At 42.2% G+C, this 11,019-nt stretch overlaps 1 protein-coding gene across 1 annotated transcript in view; it reads right to left on the bottom strand.

The window, feature by feature from the left end:
* ZSCAN20 (zinc finger and SCAN domain containing 20) overlaps positions 1–8,501 on the bottom strand; it is a 28,704-nt gene extending 20,203 nt beyond the window's left edge. Inside the window, exons 1-2 of the mRNA XM_044668751.1 lie at positions 8,100–8,501; positions 2,089–2,278 (exon numbers count right to left, since the gene is read on the bottom strand). Coding sequence (XP_044524686.1) covers positions 2,089–2,278; positions 8,100–8,501 — 592 coding nt within the window. The remainder of the gene's footprint in view (positions 1–2,088; positions 2,279–8,099) is intronic.
* Positions 8,502–11,019: the final 2,518 nt, after the last annotated feature.

Here is an 11,019-nt window from a genome sequence, read left to right as displayed (position 1 = left end):
AGGAAGGAAGGAAGGAAGGAAGGAAGGAAGGAAGGAAGGAAGGAAGGAAGGAAGGAAGGAAGGAAGGAAGGAAGGAAGGAAGGAAGGAAGGAGAGAGAAGGGAGGGAGAGAGGAGGAAGGCTGACTTCTTAACAATTAGAGCTGCCCAAAATGGAAACAGACTTACTCAGGAGGTAACGAGTCTCTTACACATGGGATTCCTACTCAGATACAGGCTGGACAAAGTGAACTTTAGGAGTCTGTACAGTCCTGAAATACTATGATTCTAGGAGCCAGTCATCCCCACCAATTTGGTAACTATGAATAGTCATAAGCTGCTGCTTAGAAATCCTCTAGGACACAATATCCTCATTTATGGATAGAGAAACTGAGGGCCTAAGAGGTTAAGGGATATGTCCATGCCCCACTGGTCAATGGAGAACTGATTCCTAGTGGTCTCTGTCCTCTTTCCATGACATCAAATGTACATATGTGTGAATAAGGGTAAACAAAAAAAATTTGTGATTTGCAAATCTTTAAAAAGTGGAATTTTGCAACTATTGATACCATGTTTTAAAGCTTCTGTCCCTTGGATATATGTTCAGTGACAGCCTTATGACTTCTCTTCCACTGTTCATTTGTCTACATCACAGTGTCACCTCAAAGAGTTTGAATACCCTCTAGAGAAAGTGCTGAAATAGCAGTGAAGCACAAAGAACCAAATTCTTCTTAGTAAAAAATGAAAGAAATTACTGCTGTCTTTATAAAGACATCAATCTTGTTGAAACACTTAAGAAGACATGGGACATAATTAGGAATGATAATAACAATGGAAAATAGACTAGGCTACTATGAAGAAGAAGGCCCAATGATGTAATGTAAATGCACTCTCCCTCCCATGAGAAGACCTGGGAATGGGCAGTTTGCAACAATGTTGGACAGAAATCTTTCCTGTGGAAGGAACATAGTAGGGTTATAGTCCCTATCACACAGGCACTGGACTTCACAGAATGGCCAGCCAAAGATCTATCAGAGAACAAAATTGACTAGAACCTGATGAGTTCTCAATTCCAAAAGAAATCAATCCTTACCCAGTGAAAGCTCATTTCTATGACTCTCTCTCATGGCATCCTTGCGGGTGGCCTTCTGAGCAGGATTCCCATGGCTTGCAGAGAAGCACAATGATGCATCCTCCTCTGTTGCTGACCCCTGAAACAACCCAACATCCCCCAAGTCAAAAGCTAAAGCTCATAGACAATCACCCTGCCCAGTTAGCATAGTAAGGAGTGCTAAGATGCTCCAAAAGATCCAAAACAAATGTCTGAAGGAACTTAAGGTTTCCCAAGGATAGGGTTTGTGCCAAGAGGCAACATGAAAGAGAGAGAGCAGGGACTGCAGAAGCAAGGGCCTAATCAATAACATGGACAAGACTCTCCAGCTTGGACATAGGACATAGGGTCCTATGGAAAAAAAGAGGTGTGAAGGAAAGAAGAGCACTAGGGTCCAAAATGAGAGGGGATCTGATCTCAAGAGAGGAAAGAGCAAACTGCAACTTACCTGGCACTCTGCTGCCATCTCCCAGTCCCCAACACGACCTATCTTGGGCAGGACAGGAACCCGGGGAGCAAGAACAGCTAAGAAGAAAAATAAAGACAAACATTTAAGGTCCAGGTCTTTTTCCAAGAGGCTACAACTTAAGTATCTTTGAAATACACTGACCAACTCTTCTTACTATCTATCGCTGCCCCTACATTTGGGAGGTGGTGAACACTTGTGAGAGCAGAACTTCATTTTGCTGATGATTAACAAAGAAACCTAAGACAAATGCACAGAGTAATGACCACTAGCTTCCTATAATATATCTTCAGATGCAATTTTAGAACTGAAAAAACAGAGATAGGGAGAGAAAGGGAAAATCCTGATTCCAATATTCAATATAGAGATTAACCTAAGACAAAGCAATAGCCAACCTCATGCTCCCAGAGTACAATGGTTTCCAGGTGCTCCATTGAGCACGTGCCCCTATCGAATCCTTTCCAATGTTACATTCCATTTGCTGATGTCCAGACTCAGGCAGAGCTCTCTCTTTCCCCACAATACCCTGGTTCTCACCATTCTCTTTAAGAGGCCGTGATTCCTCCTTAAGCTGGTGCTGTCCTGGGCAGGGATTCTGTAGCAGCTGTTTCTGGGATGGTCCCTTAGACTGGCAGTCTGTGGGCTCTATCTCCAAATCCTTCATGGCTCCTGAAGGCCTAGACTCCTTTGAGGCCCCTTCCTGTCCATGTGCATTGGCAGTAATCTGTAGGAAAACCTCCAATTATCATCACTCAACAAAATCCTGGCAGGGAATCCCAGAGCAAGAAATATTAATAGCAGATTCAAGCCAGTGTTGGTTTATGTGGGACACAGCTAAATGTCCCAAGATGAAAGTTTTAAAAAGAAATCCATTAAAAAAAAGAAACAAATAAAAAGAAAAAGAAATGTAACAGGATTTATAGATTCATTATTTAGAGCTGAAAGGGGATTAAAGCCAGCACCCTCATTTTACACATGAAACAGCTCCAGCCTAGAGAGGTCAAGGAGCACTCTCCAAGTCACCCAGAGGCTAAAGGGATTATTCAAGGGCAAATCATGTGCTAATAATAAGTAGCAAAGAATCTGAACGCAGGTACTGAGAGTCAAACTCTGAGATTCTATGAAATTCAATGTTCTTTCAACACTACTGAATTACTGTCTGTCCCAATTTACTTATTCCAACAATGTAACCTAGTTCAAGACATCTTTGTAATCATCCTTGGAAGTTATCTCCAGAGATACACCAAAAAATAAATTCCATGGTTTCACTTTCTCAAATTACACAGTACTTTCTTCAGAACATATTTGGAGGAAGCAAATACATGATTATTATTTTACAGATGGGGATGCTAACCTTCCCTAAGTCACCAGATTTAGAGCCAGGAATTTAACTAGCACCTTCTGACAGAAGGTCCCATGTTTTCTCCATTATCTTATGCTGCCTCTGAGGCAAAAGTCATTTTATTTATTGACTAGAACTGGCTAATTCTAAAAATTCAATTTGCCTATACAGAGGATGTTGAGAAGGTAGTTCACTACAGTGGAAACAGTGCTAGATTTGGCCTCAGAGGTAGTGTCTCCCTGTCTCTAATTACCTGTGTAATGTACAAAGTGCCTGAGTAGCCTAAGACCCAGGATAAATGCCTGAACTTCTCTGGGACTCAGTTTGTTTGTTTGTTTGTTTGTTTGTTTGTTTGTTTGTTTCTTTCTTTCTTTCTTTCTTTCTTTTTTTCTTTCTTTCTTTCTTTTTAAAACACTTACCTTCTGCCTTATTGATTCTAAGACAGAAGAGAGGTAAGAGCTAGGTAACAGGGTTAAGTGACTTACCCAGGGTCACACAACTGGGAAGTGTCTGAGGCCAAATTTGAACCCAGGTTCACCTGTCTCCAGATCTGACTTTCTATCCACTGAGCCCCTAACTCAGTTTCTTTATTTGTACAATTAAGAGGTTGGGCTAGGTGACTTCTTAGGGTCCTACTAACTAAAAAAAATTTTTTAAACCCTTACCAACTGTCTTAGAATCGATAGTATTATTTCCAAGGTAGAAGAGCAGTAAGGGCTAGGCAATGGGAGTTAAGTGACTTTCCCAAGGTCCCAGAGCTGGAAAGTGTCCAGAACTAGATCTGAACCCAAGACCTGCCATCTCCACTAGCTGTTCCCCTTCTAACTTTAAATCTATAGTCCCAATGAGAGAAGGGGAGAGTAATGAATGTTGGAGGGGATGTGGCAAAATTGGGACATTAATACATTGCTGGTGGAGCTGTGAACTGATCCAGCCATTCTGGATGGCAATTTGGAATTATGCTCAAAGGGCTTTAAAAGACTATCTGCCTTTTGATCCAGCCATAGCACTGCTTGGATTATACTCCAAAGAGATAATAAGGAAAAAGACATGTACAAAAATATTTATAGCCGCACTCTTTGTGGTGGCAAAAAATTGGAAAATGAGAGAATGTCCTTCGATTGGGGAATGGCTGAATAAATTGTGGTATCTGTTGGTGATGGAATACTATCATGCTCAAAGGAATAACTGGAGGAATTCCATGTGAACTGGAAAGACCTCCAGGAATTGATGCAGAGTGAAAGGAGCAGAGCCAGAAGAACATTGTACACAGAGACCAATATACTGTGGTAAAATAGAATGTAATGGACTTCTGTACTAGCAGCAATGCAATGACCCAGGACAATTCTGAGGGATTTATGGAAAAGAACGCTACCCACATTCAGAGGAAGAACTGCAGGAGAGGAAACACAGAAGAAAAGCAACTGCTTGAACACATGGGTTGAGGCGGACATGATTGGGGATGTAGACTCTAAGGACCACCCCAATGCAACTATCAATAATATGGAAATAGGTCTTGATCAATGACACATGTTAAAACCAGTGGAAATGCGCATTGGCTATGGAAGGGTGGGGAGTGGGGGGGGGGTGAAGGGGAAAGTAAGAGCATGAATCATGTAACCCTGTTAACTTTTCTAAAAAATAAATATTATTAAATGTTAAAAAAAAAAACAGAAAACAGCTCCAAAAAAAAAAATCTTTAGTCCTATATTTATAAGAATGTGCCACAGATCATTCCAGAAGAGGGGCTTCTGAATGTTTTGAGCAGCAGCAGCCTCAGTAAAATGTTTGCAGTCCTCCTGAGAGTCTACTTGGAAGTAAGGGATACTCTTTTTGAAGTTCAAATTTTCCTAAGTTTCATTAACTTACAGTCAGATGATATGTGGTCTTCCCTTGCCTGGCCCAAAAAAACCTCAATCCTAACCCCCAACCCTCCAAGATTATCATTCCAGAGTGAAGATGGTACCAGGGGCCACTATTAGAGCAAAGACAAAGAAGGGTATATTCACTGAGGTAGAAGAGTGAGCAGGAGTTGATGACAAACTAGCTTCTGCAAGCAAAGTGTATCTATCTTCTCTGCCTGGAAGGCCTATCTTTTACATTCTTTCTACCTGCTTAAATCCTATTCATCTTTTAAGATTCAGCTCAAAGGCTGCCTTCTTCAAAAGCCTTTGCAGAGGTGGGCAGCTGGGTAGCTCAGTGGATTGAGAGTCAGCCCTAGAAACAGGAGGTCTTAGGTTCAAATCTGGCTTCAGCCACTTCCCAGCTGTGTGACCCTGGGCAAGTCACTTGACCCCCATTGCCCACCCTTACCATTCTTCCACCTAGGAGCCAATACACAGAAGTTAAGGGTTTAAAAAAAAAAAAAAAAGCCTTTGCAGAACACTTAACCTGAAACTATCTTTTCTTTTCAGAGCCCAAATGACAAATTCTTTGTGCTTTGGTGTTTTTGAGTTCATTAGGTTGACTTTGGTTCTACAGTTATTGTTTATAATATGAGAAAAGACTTAGAAGAGGGCATGGTGGCTGTTTCCAAGTATTGGAAGGACTGTTAAGAAGAGGCACTAGAGTTCTTGTGCCTGATCTCAGAGGGAAGAATGGAGAACAATGGGTAGAGGCTATAATTCAGTAGACTTGATAGTAAAAAGGAAAGTGTCCTAACAGTGAGAGCTCTCCCATCATGGAATGGGCTACCTCAAAAGATAGTGAATGGGCTTGCCTTCATTGAAAGCTCTCAAGCAAGCCCTGGATGACCGCTTGTTTGGCTGTTAGAGAAATGATTCCTGTTCAGGTGGAGGTGGACCAGAACTACACTTGAAAGGTCACTTCTATCTGAGATTCTGAGTCTGTGGGAAGCTCCGAGGCACTGGGTTCAAATCTAGCCTCAGATACTAGTTGTGTAACCCTGGGCAAGTCACTTAACCCCCATTATCTAGCCCTTACCACCAATACATAGTATTGATTCTAAGATGGAAGGTAAAGTTTTTTCAAAAATAAAATAATTTTCTTAAATACAAGGTGGAAAATGGTAATGAGGCCCAAAAATATTCCAAGGTCAGGTTATTCTGAGAAGGTATGGTTAAAAGAACTATGGAAGCAATATGAAAATCCTCAGCTCTACTGATGGACAAGACCAAAGTCATTCTGGGGGTCACTGGTAAAATGGGTGGCATAATGGACAAAGTACTGGACTTGAGAGTCAGGAAACCTGAGTTCAATCCTACCTCAGACACCGCCTAAGGAAGCTATGTGGCTCTAAGCAAGTCACTTAATTTCTGTTTCAGTTTCCTCATCTGTAAAATAGGGATAATAATAATGCCTATCTCACAGGGTTGATCACAAGGATCAAATGAGATAATATACACAAAGAGCTTTGTAAACATTAAAATGTTAAATAAATACTAATTTTTTTTAACTTATGCTAAATATTATTATTGAAAGCTAGTATGAACACCTGTCGTTGTTGTAATTGTTGGCAATTAGCAAAGGCTGATAGTCAAGTAGAGCCAATCAGAAAGCATAGGTCTAGCATGATTACAATGAGTGTTTGTGTGCCAGTAGCATGAAGAATGTTGCTAATGCTACTATGGATTAGATGACTACTAAAGCTTAAGAATGTGAGTTGTGATGTATCAGGGACCTGTAATGTTTCCAAGTATTAATAACTGGAAAGAGTATATTAGCTCTAAGCTATTTTTAAAAGATTATTTTAAAGTTTAAAATCCTAAAAAAAAAAGGGTAAGAGGTGTGGACACTCGTTAATTCCTATAAGGGTTCACTCTCCCTTCTCATGGAAAGGTGAACCTGAAACAATAAAGCTTTCTATCTACACACTGAGAGCTGCAGACATTCTTGTGATATACGCATCTGTCACAGTTGTATTGGCAGAGAACCAAGTTTTTATCCCTCACATTGTATGTTGGAGGGAAAGGGAGAAACCACTGCGAGGAGAACATCAGTTCTTACCTAAGGGCCAGCTACCCACCCAGGTCTGAAGGGAACAGTCTGTCCTGGAATGGGCAAGGTATTCCAGAGAATTTTAAAAGAGGGATAATTGTTAACACCCAGGCAACAACAATGAAAGAGCAGAGCCCTCAGGGAATTCTGCTCCTGGTAGCAGGACAAGGCCTCTAGGCAATGACTCTAGGTAAGACAAGAAAATTCCCCCAGGAGGGAGGAAGTGAATGGGTAAGAGGGAAAGCAACTAGTAGTAGGATTCATCTAAGGACTTAGCCCAATAGGAACCAAATGCCAAGCAGCAAAAATTGTCACTTCCTTTCCTATCTATGAAAACCAACCATAATTCATATGAAAAGTAGGTATAACATGATCTGGTCCTCTGTCCCTCAAAGTCCAATAATTCAATTTGCTATGTTTTCTACACTATAAATTCTATGAACAGGTACCCAAAAAATGCTTTTTACAGCTTTCAAAATTCCTAAAATAGGCTGCAACTACCATTAGATTTATGACCAGACCTTTTACAATGCCAGCACCCCCAAAATCAAATGTGCTCCAGGAAACACAGCCATAAAATGATTTCTACAGATAGAATCTTATTTTTCCCATGGACTTCTATAGCAAAATTGGAGTTTTCTGGGGAATTTGTGTCCACTGGTCTTAATCTTCTCACTAAAGTTTCTCAGATTTAAGAAAAAGAAATTTTGGAAGATTACGAATTTGAGGTGAAAATTTGGTCAACTGAGGCAGACTATGAGCAGAGCAGTCAAGACAATTAGAATTGCAATACTTTCTCATTGTGGACACTAAAGTGAAAAGAAAGGGCCTAAGAAACAAACCAGAGCTGTAGGAGAGTGAGGGAACCGGAGAGAAGCTTGCAGCAGGAAATAGACCAGTAATAGAAACAGGACCATTGTCCTTTAATCTGAGAAGCAGCAAGGTAGTTAGTATAAAGATTAGATACCTTGCCCTCATAGAAAGATCAGGGTTTAAGTCCTCTTCTAACAAATATGGGTTGTGTGACCCTGAGCGAATCCCTCTATCTTTCTATGCTGACAAACAACCCTCTAAAATTGTAGACTGCCAAAAATTTGCCAAACCGCATTGGTGGAGGGAGGCTCCTCACTTAGTGCTCCTTGTACCAACGAAATCACAGGCCTGGACCTGCCCCCCTCCCCCACTTCCCAAAAATATTTAAATAGGCCCTTTACTGCATTTAACTAGACCTCCTTATTCTCCTTACCTGCTGTCCTGGTTTCTTAGGATTTATCTGCCAATCCTCCACCAAAGCTACAGCCTCCTCACCACTCTCTGGACGATGCTCTCGAACCCAGCTTTGGATCTCTCTGGGTAAGATATTCAGGAATTGCTCCAGCACCAGCAGCTCCAGGATCTGCTCTTTCATACGCACCTCTGGCCTCAGCCACCGACAACAAAGCTCCCAGAGTTGACTAAAAGCTTGATGGGGTCCAGACACCTCCTGATACTGAAACTGCCGGAAGCGCTGACGAGAGATCTCAAGATCAAGTTCATCTCCCCACAAAGCAGATTCTTGTTTCCAAGAGGAATCTTCTTCTAATTTCACTATTAGGAGCCCCTCCTGCTCTGCTGGAGACTGAACTGGGGTCTCCAAGGCTGTGGCCATAGTAGAGTGTGGTTAAGTGGCTTCAAATAGGTTGGGCCCCAACCTAGATGGCCTCCTAACTCTTCAGTCTCGTTCTTTGACTTGTCACCTCCAGGTGGGCACCTTTGAGAGGGGGCTTCTCCCCGTAGGTCCCTAGGAACAGAGACACAAAGGATGTGAGCAGAAGGAACAAAGCAGCCTCATTCTGCTACCACCCAATCTGGCACTCAAAGAATAAAAAGTTTCTGGATAATCCCAAACTGGGCTTCTACCCTCAGTGATAGTCAAAAAGCTGCTCCCATGTGCCTGTGTGCCAATTTTTATCTCATCAGGAATGCTTTGTTTGTGAGGCCCCTTCACCCACAAACAGGAAGCTGGATCACAGTCTGACACCAAACCCCAGCAAAGCCAGTGGCAGTCCTTTTAGAAAAACAGAGCAGAGCTAAATCAAATGAGTTGGATATGGGTCTGAAAATACAATTTATTCATGAGGAAGCACAGTGTTTTCATCCATGCTATATACAGTAACAAAAGCTATCAGCATTACTTAGGTGAGGCAGAGAGATCCAGGATTTACACTGCAGGACCAAATTAATCTCATTTCTGAATCCTACAAAAACTGAGCTCATATTAACATGGGTCCCAGGAATAGTTTCAGCATTTCTGAAATGCTCTTTCCCACTGGGCTATGGACAGTAACATAACCAGCCAGTGAGACTGCAGCAAAGGGGGACTGGGTGGGCATAGATTTTGTCTTAAAGTGTTCCAGTCTTAGGAAGTAAGGATGGGGCAGAGGAGGGGATATCACAAATCATATGGCAGATCTGATCCATAAAAGTTCTTTACCCAAAGATTAGGCTTAATGATACTCTAAAATTGCTAAAAACATGTATCATGAAGCAAACATTATAACTCTTCATTACCAGAAAATCATCACATCCCTTTCTCCTCCTTTCTCAGAAGAATTCTGATAGCAATGAAACAGTCACATGTAGTTGGCCAAACAGCTGCTTAACTCAACTCCATGTTAAAAGTTGGCCAAGTTCCATATAAATTCCAGATGTTATAGTCTATATAAATCTGTCCTGGGAAAAGTCCATTCCTACAAGTTCTCCCTTGGCCCTAAGTCTCCCTGGAAGACTGTCAGTACTAAAACATCATTGGATGTTGGTTATTTAATCCTAAAATTTCAAAAGTGACCTAAAATTCCTATAAGAATCTCAAGATTAAACCTGACCTGCTCAATCATTCTTAGTATTAAAGATGATCTATTCCTAATCTAGGCTATTCCTTTTCTCCATTTCACTAATGGGCCATCAATGATAAGGATGGAATTTCCATGCCAAGACCCAAATCATAGGCTTTAGATGGGCTCTAAATAACCTTGAATTTAATATGGCATAGTCAAACAGTCTTTTGATTCCTTTATGGCACCCAGCAAATATGCACATATAGGATAAAGGAGGAAGAAACTTGAACTCACTTATCTATATATTTATATATCATTACCCAAAGAGTCCCTGGGCTTCTTCAGAGAATAATGGAAAAGAACCAGCATTTATCTAGTGTCTACTATGTGCCAAGCACTGTGCTAAGCACTTTTTACAATTGTCTCATTTGATACTTTTCTCTCAGGCCTCCCTATCACACTCCTCTTCCCTGGCCCATGAGTTTATCCCTGTTTCCAAGCCCCTTGTCTAAAATTTCTTTATACCCTAAATACCAGGATTCTCACCATCCCTTGTCTCCACACTAGCCCCTACTCTCCACAAGGTTCCTTTTTTCACCTCTTTATCTCAGTCCCTCTATCTTCCATTCCATCCCTCATTCTTCCCGGCTCTCCCCAATTTCCACTCTTCTTTAGACTGTGTCCTCGCCACCTTACAGACCCTCCTCTTTCTTTGCCTGTATCTTACTAGAACCTTTGTCCCAATGCTACTCTCCCATCTATTTCTTCCCCCTCTCCTCTTCTTACCCCACCAAACCTCCTCTTTCGATACTTTGTCAACGCCCCTGACCATCCTCCTTAGGTCCTCGATCATTCTCACCCTTTTCACCTCCTCTATTTCCTCCCATACGCTTTTCCATTCTTTCCTACTCTTCATATCTCTCACAGTTCCTCCCTTCCCAAACCATCGGTGTTTTACCTGTCCCATTATCAGTCCTCCTCCCCTATCTTTCCAGAGTATCGCAGTCCCCACCCTTTTTCTCCCTCCCTCACTCCCTGCCCCTTAACTCCCATCTCCCAGGATGCCAGGTCCCTCTCCCTCCCTCCTCACGTCCCTTCCCCGCCCCCTTCTTCTTCCTCTCTCCCGTTCTCCCCCTTTCACCGATCTCCTCCTCCTCCCATCCTCTCCTCTCCGCCCCCCTGGGTCTCTCCTACCTTGACCCAGGATGTCAGGAGCCCCTAGTTCTCCCCTCCCCTAGGGTCCTTCCCGTCCACTACCCCTTATCTGTCCCACCCTCGACCTCCCCAAGTATCTTTCAGTCCTCTCCCTAACCTAACCTCCGCTCCCCCAGGATTCACGGAGGGGCTGGC

The sequence above is a fragment of the Gracilinanus agilis genome, chromosome 3 (assembly GCF_016433145.1).
Source record: "Gracilinanus agilis isolate LMUSP501 chromosome 3, AgileGrace, whole genome shotgun sequence".
Taxonomy (NCBI): domain Eukaryota; kingdom Metazoa; phylum Chordata; class Mammalia; order Didelphimorphia; family Didelphidae; genus Gracilinanus; species Gracilinanus agilis.
Note: the sequence above shows the minus strand (reverse complement) of the source record. Positions and strands in the feature narration are given on the sequence as shown.